Genomic DNA, 21,864 nt, shown 5'->3' on the forward strand with positions numbered 1-21,864 from the left:
GGAGGCGCAGACGCCTCGGGAGGAGGGGGTTCTTCTTCTTCCTCTCCCTCCCCTACAAGAGGAGGGGGCGGGGACTTAGAGCTTTTAACATTAGGTTTTTTCCCGTCCGCCATCTTGGCGGCACATATGTTATCTTTAGATCTTGTTTCCTTTCTGTTGGTAGCTCCCGGCAGGGGCAACCAGGGCTTCAGCCAGTCAGGTGGTGTCTCCACGAGACCCCGCCAACACTCAGTATAAGGAATCTGATCATCACGTACCTTAAAGACAATATCTTCCACCGCAGCTATAACCGGAATAGACAACGTACCTTCGGATGGCCATCCCACCTCAAATGTCGGCCATTCCAATTCACAAAAGGTGCCGAGGGTTTCCGGGGATACAGAGGCCCCGAATCCCCTGGCGATCTGGTGGAAGTCTCTGAAGTGGTCCAGAACTAGGCTCAGGGGGGTCTGCATCCGGAACATACCTTGTCCCATTGTTAAATTTCTGTTGAGCTAAAGGTTTTAGCACAAGCACAAAGCCAAAGTGTCCAAGCAAATGCAAGAGCGCACACACGAGAGACAAAAGACAGAAGGAGAGAACAAGTTTTGACACAATCCCAGTTCAAAGTCGGGACAAAAGAATATCGAAGCCGCCTTAATGGAGTCTCCTAGTTTCTTGCCGGCAAGCCAGGGGTCACAAACTTACCCGAGGAAGGAGCAGGCGGTGGCTTCGGAGGAGGGACCCTGTTTCAGATCTTTAACCTCCACTTCGAGTATTCCAAAGACAGGGAGGGACCCTGTTTCAGGTCTTTAACCTCCACTTCGAGTATTCCAAAGACAGGGAGGGACCCTGTTTCAGGTCTTTAACCTCCACTAAGGGTATTTCAAAGACAGGGAGGGACCCTGTTTCAGGTCTTTAACCTCCACTTCGAGTATTCCAAAGACAGGGAGGGACCCTGTTTCAGGTCTTTAACCTCCACTGTCCGATCCCGGACGAGCCCCCAAATGTTGCGGTCCGGGAGCCACACGCCTAGAGTCAGGTTCCCCGGTAAATGCGACCCGTGTCCCAACGAAGGACACCCGAGAATCACCAACACCAAGCAGAAAGATTAGCAAAGGATTTATACAAGTACAAGTATAGAAGCTTACACAAACTGTTCGGACAGGGTCCCACTCGGAGAGAAGTGAGTGAGACCCCGACTAACAGTCGGGGGAGGCCTTTATACCCTTCACAGGACGGGAAGTTCCCAGGGAGGGAGGGAGCTGTTTAATTTTGAATCAGCCAATCAGGAACCCGGTTCTTCCCGCCCCAAGCAGGCAAGCAAGTTTCTTACAGAAGCCAAAATGTGCTGTTAGCCCTGAAGCTGTTCTTCCGTTTCTTTCATCACAAAACATTGATAAGAGAAATTGAAGATGACAAAAACAAATGGAAACATGCTATGCTCATGGATTGGAAGAATTAATATTGTTAAAATTATCATTTACCCCAAATAATCTAGAGATTCAATGCTAACCCTATCAAAGTATCAAAGGAATTTTTTTACAGGACTAGAACAAATAATTCTAAAATTGTATGGAAACACAAAAGACCTCAAATAGCCAAAGTAATCTTGAGAAAGAAAAAGCTGGAGGTATCACCTTCCCTGATTTCAAACTATACTACAAGCTTTAGTAATCAGAATAGTATGCTACTGGCACAAAAACAGACACACAGATCAACAGAACAGAATAAAGAGCCCAGAAATAAAACCACACTTATATGGTCAATTAACCTATGACAGGAAGCAAGATGTATTTGGGGAAAGAAAGCCTCTTCAATAAATGGTGTTGGTAAAACTGGACAGCGGCATGCAAAAGAATCAAACTGGACTACTTTCTCAAACCATATACAAAACTCAAAACAACTAAAGGCTTAAATGTAAGCTGTGAAACCATAAAATTAGACAAAGATATAGGCAGCATGCTTTTTTGATATCAGTCTTAGCAATATTTTTTTGAATATGTCTCCTCAGGCAAGGGAAATAAAAGCAAAAATAAACAAATGGGACTAAATGAAACTTAAAAAGCTTTTGCACAGCAAAGGAAACTATCAACAAAATGGAAAAGCATCTTAGTGAATGGGAGAAGATGTTTGCAAAATATATGTCTGCTAAGGGGTTAATATCCAAAATATCCAAAATACTCATGTAATTCAACATCAAAAAACAAACAACCCAATTAAAAAACGTGTAGCATATCTAAATAGACATTTTTTCCAAAGAAGGCATACAGGTGACCAACAGACACATGAAAAGGTGCTCAATATCACTAACCATCAGAGGAATATAAATCAAAACCACAATGACATACCACCTCACACCTGTCAGAAAGGCTGTCATCAAAAAGACAAAAATAACAAGTGTTGGTGAGGGTGTGGAGAAAAGGCAACCCTCCTGCACTGTTTGTGGGTTTGTAAACTGGTACGGCCACTATTGAAAATAGAATGGAGTTTCCTCAGAAAACTAGAAATAGCATATGGTCCAGAAATTTCACTTTTGAGTATTTACCTGAAGAAAACAGAAATACTAACTCAAAAAGAAATATTCACCCCTATGTTCATTGCAGCATTATTTACAATAGCTATGAAATGGAAACAACCTAATTGCCCATCTATAGATGAATGGATAAAGAAGATGTGGTATATATACAATGGAATACTACACAGCCATAAAAAATGAAATATGGCCATTTGCGACAACATGGGTGGCTCTAGAAGGAATTACACTAAGTGAAATATGTCAGACAAAGAAAGACAAATACTGTATGATCTCATATATGGAATCTAAAAAACAAAACAAAAAAACAAAACAAAGCAAAAATAGATTCTTAGATAATAGAGAACAAATGGGTGGTTGCCAGCGGGGAGGGGTGAAATAGGTGATAGGGATTAAGAGATACAAACCTCCAGTTATAAAGTAAATAAGCCTAGGCGATTTAATATACAGCATAAGGAGTATGGTCAATAACATTGTAATAACTTTGTATGTGGACAGATGGTTGCTAGACTTATTGTGGTGATTATTTCATAACGTATGCAAGTGTCAAATCACTATGTAGTATACCTGAAACTAATGTAATATTGTACGTCAACCATATTTCAATTGGAATAAATGAATGAATGGATTTAAAGTAGGCCTCAATTCTCCCAAAAGGAAACCTAGTCCACAAATGTTAGTTAGCAAAATAGATTGAAATATTGAAGAAATCACAGCGGTTTGAAGGGGATTTTAATCTTACATCCTACAGCACACTTTGCTGGTCCTCATTCAACCTGCCTCTCTTTCCCATGCTTGTCCTTACACGTTGTATGTGGAGAGGTTAGAGATTTTTCTTCCCCCTTTTCCTTCTTCCTAACATAATATCCACCTCCTAGAAACCAGTCTTTCTGGCTTTCTTTGATTAATATCTAGGTTCAATATTTTTCCAGATACATGTTTGTATTTCCTTTTTCTTTTATATTTATCCTTTGCCCATTTTTATACATAGGGCTCAAGCTTTCTCATCAAGTTACAACTTTTCATACAAATTTTTTATTAAACTTTTCAACAATCTTGGGCACATTTTACAGAAAATATTGTTAATTTAATTATAGCCATTCAATGGTAAAAGGTTTTCAAAATGAATGTTACTAAAATGCTCAAAATAAAAGGTTTTCATCCCCCTCCAAAAGAATAAAATGCACAGATAAAGAAGAATATATCACAGACACCAGTTACATGACTCCACTTCAGAAATAAAGCAGCTCCTGGTGTACCCTCTCTTGTCCCTTTCCTCTCCCTACTCCCCCAGAGGTACTCCCTATTCAAGAGTGGGGTTACTTGATTCACTGGGAACATATGACATCTTCAGTTTTACTATTACAATCGTTCTCTACTGAGATGTTACAATTTACACCTCCACCAGCTGCATGTTCATTTTTTAACAGTATGACTTTTTAAGATCACTGAAAGTCAACAAGAATTTTCTGAAACATAATTTAGAAACTGCTCAGCCATGGTAGTTTCTTTTGACAGTGAAGGATTAAGCCTAAATACGCCGGATTTTTCTTTTCTATGACTTGGTTGAGTTGCATATTTAAAACATGTTTCTGTACTTATTCTGTGTGGACTGTTGTATCTCCTCCTACTGCACAGAGTAGTAACTTCATAATAGTTGACTCTATATTTATGCCAACCAAATTTGGGCTGCGTTTTGGTCATATTTATTTGATATAAATCAGATGAATTTTTCCTGCTATAACATAATACTAGCTGGACACCTGGAAGATGCTCAAAAATACTCATTGATTGTTTTGTTTCTAATTTATAGTTAAGTAATACATGAAAAATGGACTTTGAGGAGACTGAAAATGTGCAAAATTTATTTTCAGAAAGAAAACTAACATTTCTTCCTTTTACTAGAATTCAAGTAGGTCACTTTTGTCATTAGCAAATTCCACAAATCCTCTATTATTTATAGCTTTGAGTTGCCCAGAGGGGAAGGAATATCAACCCTGCGTGCGACCTTGTGAAGCAAGAACATGTCTGAACAGATGGTTCTATGGACACTCTTCATGTCTGAATTTAAGAGAAGAATGTGTGTGCAAAAATGGAACCATTCTTCACAGGCCAGAGTCAACTCAGTGCATTCCAGAGAGAGAATGTGGTAAGCAGAGAAGTACAAAATGACATCTTAGGGACCCAGCAAATAAATAATACTCTTTTAGAACTTGGAGAGATGTGCTGAGAAAGACTGATTAAAGGTCACCTAAGTGTTGGAAAGGAAAAGTGTATGTAATTTGATTTTAATATGATTTCAGTTGAAGTTACCAGAATTAGGGGCTTTGGTGGTGATATGTTTTAATCTCTACTTATGCTTATAATAACTGGAAAAGAATATGGCAAATTAAGAATGAAGAGAACAATGTGTGGACTGAATTGAAAGTTCAATTATTTCACGTATTAATGATTCAGCTTTACCTCTATGAGCCTGAGGTTATGCATCTGCAAAATGGGGAAAATAATAGGACTTATCCCACAAGGTTAGTGTGGGGATACATAAAATAATAGAAAGAGTTTTGTAACAATACCTAGAGAAAAATAAACACTCAAGAAATTTCAGAAAGTGTTGTTATCTGGGAGAAAACATTGAGTATTTCTACTTTCATTTTCAAACCATTTAATCCTGACACATTGTCTCCGTGGTGGTTGTGGATAAAAAAGGGCCCAACTGAGAAAACTGCAGTGCAGTACTTTATCTATCATAGGGCTCATTGTTATGGTCAGAAGTAACGCTAGTAATTCAAGTGAAAGGCAAGTAGAAGTGAAATGCATATATTGTTTCAGAAAAAGGTTTGTGTTTGCCACTGAAGAAAGTATTTGTGGAAGAATTTGAGAATATACATGGTTATATTTGTTTTTAGGGACCTGTGAGATTGGTTTGGTAGTAAATAAAGTAAGAGAAATTCACTGGAGGCTGGGAATATGGTGGTCACTTCATTTATCTTTATTATTCCTTAAAAGAACTACTATAGGGCCATATTTATCATTATGTAAAACATTCATAATAAAAGTAATAGGGTCACTAAATAATATTTTGCTTGACTACCTACTTTCTACATTTAGATTTTAAAGCTGAAATGTTTTGAATTTTGATATGACAAACATGTTAATGTGAGGTAGAGACTACCTTGTTTTCTAATACCAGTTTTAACAGTTGATATTTTAAAACCAATTAAAATTTATGTTACCAAGTTTGTTCAAGCTAAATAAATTGTATTAACAAGACTTAAAATGAATTAAAAAAATTAACAAATCATCTTATTTATAGAAGAGGACATGCAAATTTACAGATAGTTGTAGAAGGGAAAAATATTTTCTGTGAAATATAAAAATTTCATTAAAGAAAAATGTAAGCTAGTAGCTGATGAACAAAAAGAAGAAGCTGAGAAAGGGTAGATAATGTGACATGTTACCTGTGTCACTGGGCCAAGTCACAGTCTGAAATCAAAACATCACAGCTTGGTTTATTTTCGTGCCCAGGTTCTAAGTGATATAACATTGACCATCTTTTTAAGCGTGCACTGATAGTGAAGACCAGCCTCGAACTGCTGGGGAATTTTGGAATGGGGGCATTGACGAATGTGCCCTGTACAAATGTTTGGAGAATGGAAGCATTATTCCCATAGAACCTGATTGTGATGAAGAGCCCTCACCAATTTGTGAACGAGAAGCTGAAGTCGTCCTGGGCTTCATTGATAAGTGGACCTGCTGTTCAAAGGAAGTTTGCAGTATGTATGCAGGCTGAAGCCTTACAGTCTGTTAATGCCACAAAATATGTTGATATTCTTTGTGAAAAAGCAGGGCAGGAATGATGCTTGGTGTTAAAAAAATGTATGGGGTTTGGGGCTTCCCTGGTGGCACAGTGGTTGAGAGTCCGCCTGCCGATGCAGGGGACAGGGGTTTGTGTCCCGGTTCGGGAGGATCCCACATGCCGCGGAGCGCCTGGGCCCGTGAGCCATGGCCACTGAGCCTGCGCGTCTGGAGCCTGTGCTCTGCAACGGGAGAGCCCACAACAGTGAGAGGCCCGCGTACCGCAAAAAAAAAAAAAAAAAAAAATGTAGGGGGTATTGCCATAAATGTCACCTACACTTTCTCAAAGCAAGTTTTACCTCATTATAGTTTTGTTGATTTTGCAAATAGACATGCAAAACTCTGGCTGTTATCAAATAGTAATATTCAGAAATACGTGAAGATAAAAGATCTGGAAATCTTTGACTTATGACAATCAGGGGTCAGAGACAACAATAGGTGACCTTAACTCTGCTGCCTTTTCACATATGATCATTCTATGAGCTGAATGGTTTAATTGTAGTGTAAAAACATGCATAGTGAGAATCATTTCCCTGCTTTGAGTTAGAAACACAGGATTTTAGTTGTGTTCACAAAATTTTTAATACTTCTGTTTATTTCCAGGCTGTGACATGACTTTGTGTGAAACTGCCATTCCAACATGTACAAATAGTCAAAAATTGATCGTTGGCTATAGCCCTCTTTCTTGCTGTCCACAGTACCAGTGTGGTGAGTAATTAATTAGGAAAAGTAAGAATGAGGTTCACTGTTCAGAGTAGTGGATTAAATTCTCATTCTTGTGTCTACAAGGAAATTTATTATAAAAGATTGTTTGCAGAGCTGTCTTGCTAAAGGTAGCTTTTTAAAAACCTGCAATTTCTTTAGAAATATGTATATATATGAACTTTAAATCTATTTATTATATATATATAATTAACTCATTCTAAAGACCTTAATTTCAGTGGAAATATGTATTTTGAATGTATATATTTGTATATTTTAAATGTAAATAATTTGCCATTTCCTATATATTTCTGCTAAGATTTTATGGGAGGAGATATATATATATATATATATATATATATATATATACACACACACACACATATATATATATATATATATATATATATATATATATACACACACACACACATACATACATACAGATGATTAATCATATATATGATTAATAGAATGTTATATATATTTTTTAAATGTCTATTTACGTATATTTTATATGTAAAAGTATTTATTTTATATATAAATAACCTATTTCCTATATATTTCCGCTAAGATTAAGATTGTTTTAATGAGCTAATTATCACTAAATTCAAAGAGAACTGAGCCACACTATTTCATTTATTTATTGTCTCACTCTATACACATTTCCAAATATCTCTGGAATGTTTCTGCAGAATGTGACCCACTCAAATGCCCCAAAATTGCAGTGCCAGAATGCAGAGAAGACCAGTTCATGCTTCAGGTTCAAGAGGAAGAGACTTGCTGCTTTCCTCCTGCCTGTGGTAAGCATTCTGTGAGGTCATTTCCTGGAAGAAGAGGGAGGATCTAGGGAAAATCTCTCATTTCATGTGAATTTCATGGGACTCAATGGTAACCGATATTCTGCTGATATACTCTTAAAATTCAACTGAACAAGAATAGCAGAAAAGAAAGTACAGCGTTTAAAATGATTCTTGACAATTATTTCAATTAGTACTACTTTTCCCTATCGACAAAGACTATGTATATCATTGAAAACATGATCAAGGTAATATAATCAATAAAAAAAAGTAAGGCTAGCACCTAGTTCTTTTTAGAGAAAAATTTAGCCCTGGCTTTCCTGAATAACCAGTGAAATAAACGACTCTGCTAAGCAGCTCACCTCTTTAAAACTTCATCTCCTGTATATCCTGTGTAAGCAGATGATCTCGAAAAGAGAATGGTAGAAATAAATGAAAGGTCTGGGAAATGACTGAATTTGAGCTAAATATTCTGGCGAACTAGACTCTGAAAAATAAAGAATTCTCTTTACAATTTCACTGAGGAATTATCATATCAAAGGCTGTTGATTAATGTAGGTTTCAGATAAACCTATGTAGATCAAAGCACTTCTTTTTGTATCATTTAAGGTTCTTTGACTGCAGTGGCAACAACTGATTGATTCTGGCTAGCTTAAGCACAACCAATTATTGGGAGAACTGGGGAATCAAGATTTTGTAGAATCAAGATGAAGCATTCAGCTAAGCCCTGGGAAGAAGGGAAACCAGCTTCTCTAGGTGTCAGTCACTAATGATTGAGTCAGCAACATCCATTTCTTGTCTTGATGTGCCTCTATTTATGACTCAAATGCTATAGAAAGACATTCTCATTCGTCTAAAGTGGGTTTTTCCTACACATGGGCCTGGTAAGAGTGAGACACCTTTATTAAGAGTCACTCCAAGGCTGCGTAGGTGAGGCATTTCCTCAAGTGCATTAAGAGAGTTGTTATCAAAGTTGGAAGAGGGATGCTAAGAGCTCAGAAGAACAGGTGCCTACTGCATTGTTCATTCATGGGAGTGATCCAGAGTAGTGAATTAAGAAAACTTAAATAAGTAAATCAATGGTATTTTGATCCTAGTAAGAACAAATTACTCCTGAAATCTTATATTTCTGGTAAGATGGTTCTTCTGTGTCACTGTGCTTGGGAAAGTATAAAGCAATACACTCAGATAGTATTATTGTTTTATGACCAAATAAGGGGATCCGTTTATTAAATCCTTATTTTCCTTGCTTCCTATTTTGTTTTACGTAATGTATTTTTATTTTGATTTTATATGTGTACAGTAATCTGAACTGATAACTGGTTTGTTTTTAGCTCAGCTGTGACTTTGCCTTTTTGTTTCACCTTTAGTTTGCAAATCCTGCACTGAACCTATTCCACTATGTACAGACGGAGAATTTCTCACTGTGGATCTTAATACTACACACTTCTGTTGTCCTCAGTATTACTGTGGTAAGTATATTTTAACTAATTAAAAATATCTAGATATGTTCAATATTTAAGAAGGCCAGTGAGTTCTAGCATATTAAATACATGTAATGTTTTCATACATCTAAGAGTGCTTCTTGGACAGTATTGTTACCTCCCCAAAATAGATTAGCTATGACTTTTCTCATCATCCTAGACATTCTAGATATACACGTGATTCCATACCCTCTTCACCTCCTTTCTCTTCTTGCCCCCCTGCCATTTCTCAGAGCTCTTAACCTGATGAGTGTGTCCTAGTTCTACTACTGTTGTTGTATGTGCTTGTGAGTCATTTGTTCTGTCCTTACCAACACACTGCAATTGGGTGGTAGGAGAGGCAGCTCTGGGGAGATCCAAGTCCATGTATCACATCAGTAATGGCAGTGAACTAAATGGTAGCTAGTGAAAACTAGCAACTACGTGAAGTTAATCTTTACTCATGTTATTTTTCTATTTAGTGTGTGAGCCAAATCTCTGTCCTACGCCACTACTCAACTGTGCACAAGATATGAAACTTGTGAAAGAAAATGTATCTGGTCAATGTTGTCCAACATGGCACTGTGGTAACTAATTTTCATATTTTAAAGTTGTATTAGAATGTATTAATATATTCGATCAATATAAATGTGTTGTTTTTTGCCTTTTAGAATGTAGCTGTGAAAATCTTGTTGTGCCAACTTGTGAAGTGGTAAGAACACATATTTTTATTGAATTTTAATATATATAAATCAGTTTATTCTTCCTTTATTGCTTTCATTTCTGATTTCTTTTCAGAGTTAATGGAATTATTCTCTTTAAGTTGTACTGAAGTAGATTCAATCTTCTCTGATATTAGGGAGCAGTCAACATTTTAAATTATACTTGAGACAGGAAAGTACAATCAATATGTTATTTTATTTTCCACTGGTGACTGAATCTACCAGTCTTATATCTACTTAAGTTCACTGGTCTTAAAATAAGCACAGTATTGAAAATATATTACCTCAATAATGAAAGGTTTTCCAGTGATTCTTTAAGAAAGTGCACTAACAATGCATCTGTTTCAGAGGAGGAGGGGGTATAAACATGTAACTGTCTGTACCTTGTTAGGGGTTATGTATGAACATGCAAACCTTACAGAAATTCCAAAAATTTAATTTTTAGAAATAATAATTATGACTCTGGTATCACTTACTTAACCATTAGATGGAGGTTATGGTGCTTTACAAGTCTTTTTTTTTTTTTTCTTTAAATATTTACCTCCATGGTATGCCTCTAAGACTTGAGAAAGATAATATATTCCTGGCCTTATTTATCAAAGAAGACATGTTTACTTTCACAAAGATTTTCTTTTTCTTTTCCTTCTCAAACAATGTGTATCATTAGAAACTCATTCAGACTTTTCAGGCCAAGGCTATATTCAGGGGAATAAATGAGGCAGTTTTTAAAGTAACAGAACCCTTCTTAGGATGCCACTGTTTCATTTAAAAAGCAGGGTGCAAAGTTTCAGTTATGCGGGATGAATAAGTGCTGGGAGAACTGTTGTACAGCATAGTGACTATAGTTAACAGCACTGTATTGTAGACTTTAAAATTTGCTAAGTGTTCTTACCACAATATAATAATGATAAATAAGAGTGGGATGAAACTTTTGGAGTTAATGGATATGTCTATGGCACGGTGATATTTCATGATGTATATTTATCTCCAAATATGTCAAGTTGTATACATCAATTATGTACAGCTTTTTGTATGTCAAATGAATTAATTAAATTGTATTTTAAAAAAGCATTGGGCTTCCCTGGTGGCGCAGTGGTTGAGAGTCCGCCTGCCGATGCAGGGGACACGGGTTCGTGCCCTGGTCTGGGAGGATCCCACATGCCCCGGAGCGGTTGGGCCAGTGAGCCATGGCCGCTGTGCCTGCGCGTCCGGAGCCTGTGCTCTGCAACGGGGGAGGCCACAACAGTGAGAGGCCCGCGTACCGCAAAAAAAAAAAAAAAAAAAAAGCATTAATCTAACATTTACTCTAATGATGAGTTACCACCTGTGATTTGCATAGAATGTTTAAGCTTTACAAGTAACTTTCATAAAAATTCTCTTGGATTATTTTGTGTATACACTATATACATAACCTACAGAAAAGAGTGGAATTCTGATATTGTATTTTTCTCAAGTTCTTCACAGTTTACATAACAAGTTTTGTATGTTATTTCATTGAATCTTTACAAAGTAGATATATTTAGCTCATTTTATAAGTAAGAAAACTGAGGTCTAGAGAGAGTAAGTGATAGACTGAGACCTTCAGGAATTAGACCAAGGGTTGTGTCTAAACGCCCATGCAAGGCAGTTTATTTTTAACATTCCTTGTTCTACAAAGGTATTGACCTGACCCATTGTTCCTGAAATTGCTAAATATTTGTTTCAGTGTCTAAGATGATATATTTAAAAAAATCACTATCTAATCTTTTGGAGTAAATTATGCAGTGGGGGAGTTTGATTTATTATTATTTTTAACTCTGTATTCCAATATTTTATTTCCAATCCCATTAGAATTGTATAATGACTAAAAGTCGTAAAACATCAAAGGCATTAATGTCTGTGAAACTACAACTCGTAAAGCACTATAAAAAGTGAGATATTATTAGCTTATGGAGAAAAGTGCCTTTTATATATTACTATGAATTTGAGTTATATTTTGTGTCAAGAATCAAATTAGTTTTTATTACTGATGTCATATGAAAATTAAACACACCCAGGAAAAGTTGATGTTTAAAATACAATCCTTGAAACTTTAAGCCTGAGTCCTACACTTGAGAAGAACCTATACCATTTCCCTAGTAGGGAAAAGTTTAAGCATTGGTCATGACAGCAATTTACTAACAGCTAAAGGTTATAGCACTTTCTGTACATCAGCTTGTTTTAAGCTCTTTACATATGTTGATCCATTTATTTCTTTCAACAATTCTGAGGCAGATGGTATTATTATCCCCATTTTACAGATGAGGAAGGTGAGGAGAAGACTGGCTAAGTAATCTGCCCTAGATGACAGAGCTATTAAGTAGCAGAGCATGATTGGCACAAGGGCAGTCTTGTTCCTGTGCCCGTGCTACTAATCATTGTACTACACTCTTCTGCTCTTGTTTTATATGCTAAAGCAGCCTTGCTCTGATGCAGACATCAGAGTTCTGGACCACCTCTACAGAGCAGATCAAGAACATTTTCATCAAGAGAATCTTCTAGGGTTAGCAAGCATTCTTTTATCTCTAATTGCCCACTAGAAGCTCAGAATCTAACAATATAATTTTAAAGTTAGGACAAATCATAAAGATCATCTTATCCATCTTCACTCATTTAATAGATAAGGAAATTTAAGTTTAGAGAGATTGAGTGGTCTATGATCACATTTTTATTGTGAGTATTTTCTATAGGCTACTAATTAAATAACCACTGGGTTAATCAAAGCTTGTTCACTGTCACATATTTTTATGAACTTGCTATGTGGCTGTGGGGTAGGAAACTTATTAGATGTTATACTGTGCATTTTTTTTACAATGGTAATATAATAAACCATATTGATAAGTCATATAATAATATCTTTCTAATAGGGAGAATTTCATGCAATAGACCTCAACTTTCAGAGTGACTGTGGATGTGTACAGTATCTCTGTGGTAACTATGTTTTTTGAAACTTTTAAATGATAATGAATATTATTGATATCTGTTGTTTACTATGAATAAATTAAAAATAAGTTTTGAGATGTACTACACATTTTAAGCCATTGGCCAGTTTTTAAGTATAAAAAGTGTACTTTTTATTTTTCAATTTCCTCTTTTGTAATATTCCTAAATTTTCTGAGAAACTTGATAACAGGACATAAAAATGATTCATTTTCAGAGGCTTCACAGAATTTAAAGTTGATGCCAGGGTTCTTTTTAGTGTATATAATTTAATTTAAAAATAGACAACATCTAAAAGAGATTTTTGCTCACTGTTTTATTATTGATGTTAACACTGCAAAGCATAAGGTTGATTTTTCTATGAAATAACAAATCTTCATATTAAGTATTAGTAGGTTAATAGAAAATAAACTTGTTTAATAGCTTAAAACTTTTGTATTTTTATATGAGAGAAGAGTTAAATCCAATGTTCACAAGGCACAAAGAGCTTCTGAGCTGCATTCTTCATCACTATTCTAGCCTACTTTAAGCCACTTTTAATGATGTGATAGCACATTATATCACCTACCTTCATCATAAAGTATGATTTATATGACTTTATTCTGCAAAACCAAAAATTGAAAATTTTCTCTCAAAATAACAAAAAACGTGAAATGTTACACAATCCCTTCATGGAGAGACCTACTGTTATTGATTTAGATTTTGCCTCCATTTATATCCGCTCCCCAAAATTGTCATGTTATGTTTCCAGAAGAGGGAACAGCAAGTAGCTTGATGATCACTTTGGGCTAAAATTCTGGAATCTGCTATAAAGTATAGTTTTTAGAGGCAGTGCAAACAGTGTATAGCAGTTGAGTTTAGGAATCAATTTCTTACTCTGTGCTAAGGAATAAATGCTACTACATTCATTATTAAGTGAACTCTTGAGCTGTTAACAATATATAAAGGTAAAGATCTTTACTGGTTTTGAAAAAGTTGCACATCACAATAAAAACATAGACTTAACTAAAAGTTCCAATGATCAATTAATAAAAAACTTAATATAGTACTTTTTGTTGACTCTTTTTGTTTTCTTAGAAAAGGATGATGTGTGTGTGTTTCAAGAAGTATCAGTATTGAATCCTGGCCAATCTATGATAAAGTATTTGGAAGGGGACTTTTGCTACATGGTAGAGTGTCTAGAAGAGAAAGATAACCTTACAGGCTTCCACACTTTGAATTTTACAATGTTGAATTGTTCAAAAGAATGTGATGTTGTAAGTATTCTTTGTAAGTCATTCTGGTGAGAGTTAATTAATCTTTAAATGGCAGCTGTAGAATTTGAATGAGTGAATACTCCATAAGTTAAAAATATACACTTGAATAGTTCTTTAATAATCTGTTAATTTGTAACATATCTATATAATGCAGTTTCCTTTTCCTGTGTATAACCTTGAGCTTCAGGAATCTTATTACCTATACAGCTTGTTTGACCTGAGCTTGTTAAATCTACTTGAGGAATCTTGGCTGCTAGATGTAAAGGTTAACATCTACTTCACTTCTAATACAGCTATATAAAGTCAGTTATTATTTGAAGCGCTTCAAATTCAACCTCAGAAATGCTTTACAGGTGCTCTGAGACAGCATAGGTTATATTGGGAAGCACTTTCAGAATGAATTCATTAAAAATATCAGTATTGTTATTGGCTAATTCAAATTATTATTATTATGCACAGCACCAGGTATACACTCCATCACCAAGTGATTATGATTGTTGTGGTACCTGCAAAAATGTATCCTGCAAATTTCAAATGGAAAATGGAACATCAGTTATATACGAGGTATGAATTTCTTCATTCCTAAAATGTGCTCCACGGAGGGTAGCTGTCTGTGCTATTTTCTAAAGAAGCTGTTCCATAAATATGAAAAATATCACTCACACACACACATAGTGTTCTACATACAACAAGCACACCCATATACAGCATGCTTACAACACACAAGACATAGTTACATTTTAAAGTATCTGATTTCTGTTGTAAAGGAGCATATTAAAACGGTTTCTCAAACTTATTTTATCATAGATCCTTACTTTTTTCCCCAGATGTTAGGAATGGACTTTGAGAAATGTTGATTTCTAATAATTAGAACAAAGGAAAAGAACAATGTTATTTTACTCACTCATTTGAAATGAAACATTTTGATAGAAATCTGAAACTCAAGTTGTTAGCACTTTATTATTTCAGGTATCAAAAAGATTTCAGTGGGTAAATATGACAAAAGATTAAGAATATTTGAAAATTTTTCTAAAAAGAAGATCCCAAGAGTAATGAATGCTATACCACATCTTTCTGCCCAAAACAATAAAATTATTATTCAGAATTCTTCTGTTATCTCATAATAACTCTACGGAGGTTTGAAGACTGACCTACTCCTTTCCTTTTTTAGAATAGAAGAATGGAACCATGTATTAGTACAGTTGTTAGTGATGTCATCAGATTTAGGAGGGTCACAAATTCTGTTTATAATTTACATTACCTGAAGGTAGTTCCAATTTATTATTGCTATCCTTAAATTTTTTCCATTAATTGTTTAATTATATGGAGGTCTTATTTATGGTGTTCTTAAGTACAAGGGATTACTCATAGACCCAAAAGAAAAAGAGATTTCTCCAATCCTGTGCATTTTATTAAATAAGAAAAGAGAACAATTATCTTATTGTTTCATAGTCTATTGTTTTATAATTATGTGAAAAATAGTGTTATTGATTTAAATAATGTTGTTGATATTGTTTATTTGTTTAATCATAGCAATATTTGTTTCATATTATATCATTTTAAAGAGGGAGACTTGAAAAAGGAAGCTTATAAAATGAGGAGACATAGGTGTGAGAGAAAAGGAATCAGAGACTACTTGAAAATATACAGTCATATGGGGATTTAGTAAAAGAGCAACATAAACTCTATAGATGTCAGTAATCCTGTGATAGCCCTGAAATTTAAATAAAAGATTAAATTATGTTTAGAATATTTTTTGAGAACACAACAAGTAATGTAATATAGGTAAACATATATGAAGATTGTTAACTCTTGGCTCTTTCAAAGATAAGCTTTAGTTATCTAGAAATCTAATTCTTATGGAACAAGTAATTTTTTTTTTTTTAACATCTTTATTGGGGTATAATTGCTTTACAATGGTGTTAGTTTCTGCCGGAACAAGTAATTTTTGATTTCAGATAAATTAGATAGTACTATTTGAATTGAATATTAGAATTAATATTCAAATTTGAATGTTTTATCTTCTTTTATGCCTGGACTTATAGATCTTTTCCAGTTGAGATTCATAGAAGACCTGATGATATTTATACATTAAAATAGAATCTACAGAAAATAAAGTTTGTCAGAATTCTTTGCTGGTTCACAAAGAATCTTCAAGTCAGAGTTTGACTAGCATTTTAAAATGCAGGTTGTAAAATAAAAAAAATATCAACAATTATAGCCTAATAATTATATAATAATTATTTTCATCTGATTTTATTTCTAAATAGGAATTCTGAAATCAAGAATGAAATAACACTTAGGGACTCCCCTGGTGGCACAGTGGTTAGGAATCCGCCTGCCAATGCAGGGGACACGGGTTCGAGCCCTGGTCCAGGAAGACCCCACATACCACAGAGCAACTAAGCCCTTGTGCCACAACTACTGAGCCTGAGTGGCAAAACTACTGAAGCCCATGCGCCTAGAGCCTGTGCTCCACAACAAGACAAGCCACCGCAATGAGAAGCCCGCGCACCACAACAAAGAGTAGCCCTGCTCGCCACAACTAGAGAAAGCCCATGCACAGCAACCAAGACCCAATGCAGCCAAAAATAAATAAATAAAATAAATAAATTAAAAAAAAAAGAATGAAGTAAACACTTAGTATGTTGAAAAAGTTGTTAAAAGGATAGGGATATGTTTAAAAATAACCAGAAGGTATAGAAAACTAGAACCATAGATGAATAATCACTATCATCCAAAGATTTTTAAATTTTTTGGTGATAAGGGAGTAGAAGGAAAAATAAACAAACCTCAAGAGAGGAGGCGTACTAAGTAATATGATTTGTTGTTTTATAATTAGTAATGGAATATTAGAGCAAGACCTTTGACACTTGGCCACGTTAGATAATTAATTTTGTAGTAGAAAAAGATACCTATTTGCTTCTTTCCTCTCTGTTGCTTTGTTTCACATTTACATCTTGGTTCTAGTATGAAACCAAAACACCCCCCCACACACACATACCACATATATGTATTTTTAATTATTTTAGGTAAGTTTGGGGATATTGCCAGATGGACATTTTATGTTACAAGAAACTCTCTGAATATTGACTTTTGATTCAGTAGGATAGGAAACATTCTACTTAAGAAATATAGCAGATTTTAATAAGCAAACAGTAACTTTCTCTTTTATTTTTAGGAGGGCAGTACCTGGAACTATAATTGTACCACATTTGAATGTGTTAAGACTGACGAAGGGACGACGATTCTGAAGTACAGTATGGTCTGTCCGCCTTTTAATGAGACTGAATGCAAAATGGTTTGTACTTTGTTATAGCTAAGAAAATTTGGCATTAAATATAATTTAGAAAATACACATTAATATGTTTTCCAAGGTCATACATACATACATTATGGCTTATTTATTTTGCTAAATGTTTTATTTTCATGTATACATAAAAGCTCTATTATATTTCCTCAGTTTGACACTTTGAGTTATATATGACATTCCAAATAATTTTGAGTCTCCCTGAATGGACATGATGCTATGTCTGGGTTTTTAATATGTAGACCAAAGGATTATTGAAAAATGCTTTGATCAGCCAACTTAACCTCTTCTTTCCATATGGATTAATAAACTAATCAATCAGAACTTCGTCAAATTTCTCTTTCTTAAACACACAGCAGATTTATGCTGTCATTCGCTATTTAAAGCATACTAGCCTAAGTGAAATTTGCCGTAGTTTCTCTGAGCATGGGCCACTGTGAAACTCAGCACATGCCAGAGCATTGCTGATTCTTCAGTTTTGCTCTTCCAATTCCCTTTTCTCTCGTAGAAGAGCCCATTGGGAGAGTAGATTTCCGAAAGTCACACAATTTTTTTAAAAAGATTCTTTGTAGCCTTAATTATTTAGGAGATAATAATCCCTAATGAAAAGTAAGCTTTATTCTGTTGTGCGAGGCAATATTTTTCTTTAAGTGTAGAGAAATAGCATAGTTTCACTTTTTTTTCATGATGTGCCGTTTTAGTGATGATGGTTAGCTAGCTGGCTGGCTAGTGAGATACAATATGTACTAAAGTAATAGAATTTCAGCTCTTGAAAGAATCTTAGGCATCATCTTATTTCACAGATTCATTTTTATAGAATATATTCTTTTATTTGAATTACAATTATCAAGTTACTAAAAGCAATTAGCAACTTACTGTAAGAATTCCAAAATAGATGAAATTTTCTTAATTTAGCCTTGGGCAAGAGACATCCTGAAGTGGGGAATTTTTTTTGCATAATAAAATATTAAAGAAAAAGAGACATCATTTTAACATTCAGTTATATTCAGGAACTCAGACTAGTCTCAAAAAAGTAGTTTAGATTATTTCAAGGAGTTTAAAAGATATAATGGCCTCTATTTAGAGTCCCTATTAGTACTTTGATTTGGTAAGAAAATCTTTTGTGGTATTTAAAATGGGTTAAGTAAGTTAATCCTTTTGTACTTTTTCATATTACTAATGAAGAAATAACAAATTTTAAACAAAATATCTGCTCCTAATTTTACAAACAAAAATTCTTATTAGAAATTGTTAAATTTCAATCATCTTTCTATAAAGTCTTTGTGATATTTAGTGAAAATATTGAGAAAGTTTGTTTTCTATTTCTAGTTTAGGATGAAATGACAAAACACTGAATTTTAACATTATTCCTTTTTTCTTCCTAGAATGAAGGGATTGTAAAGCTTTATAATGAAGGCTGTTGCAAGATCTGTAAGTGAAGACAAATTACATACATTAATTTGATTAGTTTTAATTGCTCATGATTATTATTTTTTCTCATAAAATTCAGTTCCTATGTTGCAATGAGGGAAACAAATTTTATAATGTTTATTATTTAAATGTTTTTTGTCATGCGGTTGATTATTTTGTAATTTAATCTTTATCCTCTGGAGCATAAGTTTTTAATTGAGATGAATTTAAATTTAAATATTAGAAATTTATTGTTGCATTTTCAAAAGGTATTGCACAGGATTTCAGTAGGTTTTAAGTTTGAAAGTGCCCTATGGTCAAATGTGCTTTGAACAGGCTGAACTACACAACGTAGGTTATGATGAGACGTCAATAAGAATATAGAAAGTGTGATATTTTCCAAACCTATTTGAACAAATCTATGGTTCTGTATAGTACATTTGAGAAATACCAATTTAGTCAATTATATTTAAATCATATATATAAAACTTCCCATAATTATTTTGACAAAATTATATGCATGCAATATATTTATTTGAATTATAAGGTTTATTTCATAGTGCTTTTTAATGATTTTAAGGACTGAAATAGAATAGAGGGGTATTCATGCAACCATTTTTATTTATGTGTTTATGATTTTATTTTTTGTGTTCATGAATTTATGTCAAGAAAAAAGTTTTAGAGGGGAGTGGGGGAGTGCTGCTTCATGGGTATGGGGTTTCTTTCTGGGGTGATGAAAATGTTCTGATATTGGATAAGGTGGTGGATGTACAACATTTTGCATGTATTAAATACTACTAAATTGTGTATTTAAAAATGGTTAGTTTTATTTTAATGCAAATTTCACTTTAATAATAGAAAAAATGTTCAGTCTCACATATAATAAAGTTATTAAAATCCAATGAAAATACTAAAACAAAAAAAAGTTTTAGGAAACTTGGCATAAATAGTAATTTTAACATTGTTTAGAGAAGCTTTTGGGAAAAAAGGCTACAACACAATTCAGGTTAATAATGCCACTGTGTAGGGTTGGATTCTTAGACACAAATTATCATGCCTCTCAAGGGAGATTTCTGAACTTCTTTCATGAAGGGCTAAATCCCATAAATATGTAAGAATAGTCTTGTCTATTTAGAGGTGTTAGTCATATTGAAAACAATATTAAAATGTATTAGGGACTTACCTGGTGGCACAGTGGTTAAGAATCTGCCTGCCAATGCAGGGGAACACGGGTTTGATCCCTGGTCCGGGAAGATCCCACATGCCGTGGAACAACTAAGCCCACATGCCACAACTACAGAGCCTGCGCTCTAGAGTACGCGAGGCACAACTACTGAAGCCCGCGCACCTAGAGCCTGTGCTCCACAACAAGAGAAGCCACCACAATGAGAAGCCCGTGCACCTCAACGAAGAGTAGCCCCCCGCTCACTGCAACTAGAGAAAGCCTGTGCGCAGCAACGAAGACCCAACACAGTGAAAAATAAATAAATTAATTAATTAAAAATAAAATAAAATAATTATCTTTAAAAGAATAAAATAAAATGTATTAAAATTTTGATGAAACATAAGTAAAATATATATTATTGAACATAATAACAGCTTATAAATCAGAAACTCACCTGTTTTCTACTGACAATTTATTTCTCACAAAATTCCAATGATGGGTTCTGCATTTACCCTGATTTTCAGTTTAGAGAGTTTAAGTAACTCATCTAAGTCATACCTCTTGAGGGATTTCACTCCAGGCCTGATCTCACAGCCTGCTTCTTAACCGCTAGTGATATTCTGGAACATCATCAGTATAAGTTTTAGGAGAGGGCAGAGGCTGACTGATGATGTCTGCTCATCAGTGCAGGGCTGGAACGACAGAGTCTCTTTACATGAGGTGTGAAAAGTAAAATCCAACACATTCATACCCACCCACAACAAACATTCTGATGTCCAATTTGTTCTTGTATTCATGTGCTGGGGCTGCTGTTAACAAAATACCGGAAACTGGGTGACTTAGCAGAAATTGATTGTCTCAAAGTTCTGGAGGTTAGAAGTCTAAAACAAAGGTGTCAGCAGGGTTGATACCCTCTGAGGGCTGTGAGGGAAGGATCTCCTCCAGGCCTCTCTTCTTGGCTTGTTAGACGGCCATCTTCATGTTCACATGGTGTTCTCCTTGTAAGTGGATCTGTTTCCAAATTTCCAGTCATAAGGACACCAGTCATATGAATTAGGGCCCACCCTAATGACCTCTTTTTCACTTGATCACCTCCGAAAAAAACCCTATCTCCAAATAAGGTCACATTCTGAGGCACATAGGAGTATTTGGAAGACAGAATTCAACCCATAACAGCTATATTGCCAGGACTTTAGTGGGTAATAGAGTACCACTTAATGCTTTTTAATTACTGGGGCTCTTAGACACATACTAATGAAAATTTTTTGCTCATTAGAAATGAGCAATTTTTCATTGTTTTCTCTGAATCAAATGTAAACTGATGTGTATCAAATAGTCATTGTATCAAGAACTCAAGGAGTGAAATTTAGGCTCCAGAATCTAAGGAAGTTTATATTTTTATGCTCTCATGTCTTTTTCCTTCTGCTTCTTTAGATTCTAGACTCTTCCATAGGTATGAGATATAGGAATAGAATCACATTGCAATGTTAACACCTTGAATTCTGTAACCCCATTTTAATTATTAGAGAAGTGAGTGTATTTATGTTATCTGAGGGCAGACAGGGGGAGATCTGTTTGACTTGACCGTATTGCTACTATTGATTGTCCGTCACATGTCAACACTCTATTAAACCCATAGCAGACAGCGCTGCAACGAATCTTCAGCAAAGTTCTGGAAGGTAGGTGGGGAGGTATGTATGGTTTCCCT

The 21,864-nt window shown here is 34.7% G+C and overlaps 1 protein-coding gene across 1 annotated transcript in view; it reads left to right on the forward strand.

Annotated features, from left to right (window-relative positions):
• Window positions 1–21,864, forward strand: part of OTOGL (otogelin like) — a 159,594-nt gene that overhangs the window by 134,392 nt on the left and 3,338 nt on the right. The window contains 12 exon segments of the mRNA XM_007457657.1: window positions 4,479–4,664; window positions 6,076–6,288; window positions 6,974–7,078; window positions 7,768–7,875; window positions 9,243–9,344; window positions 9,818–9,922; window positions 10,007–10,047; window positions 12,943–13,006; window positions 14,093–14,271; window positions 14,731–14,835; window positions 17,453–17,572; window positions 18,967–19,012. Of these exon segments, the coding sequence (XP_007457719.1) occupies window positions 4,479–4,664; window positions 6,076–6,288; window positions 6,974–7,078; window positions 7,768–7,875; window positions 9,243–9,344; window positions 9,818–9,922; window positions 10,007–10,047; window positions 12,943–13,006; window positions 14,093–14,271; window positions 14,731–14,835; window positions 17,453–17,572; window positions 18,967–19,012 (1,374 nt within the window).

Source organism: Lipotes vexillifer, unplaced genomic scaffold (assembly GCF_000442215.2).
Source record: "Lipotes vexillifer unplaced genomic scaffold, Lipotes_vexillifer_v1.1 scaffold117, whole genome shotgun sequence".
NCBI classification, from domain to species: domain Eukaryota; kingdom Metazoa; phylum Chordata; class Mammalia; order Artiodactyla; family Lipotidae; genus Lipotes; species Lipotes vexillifer.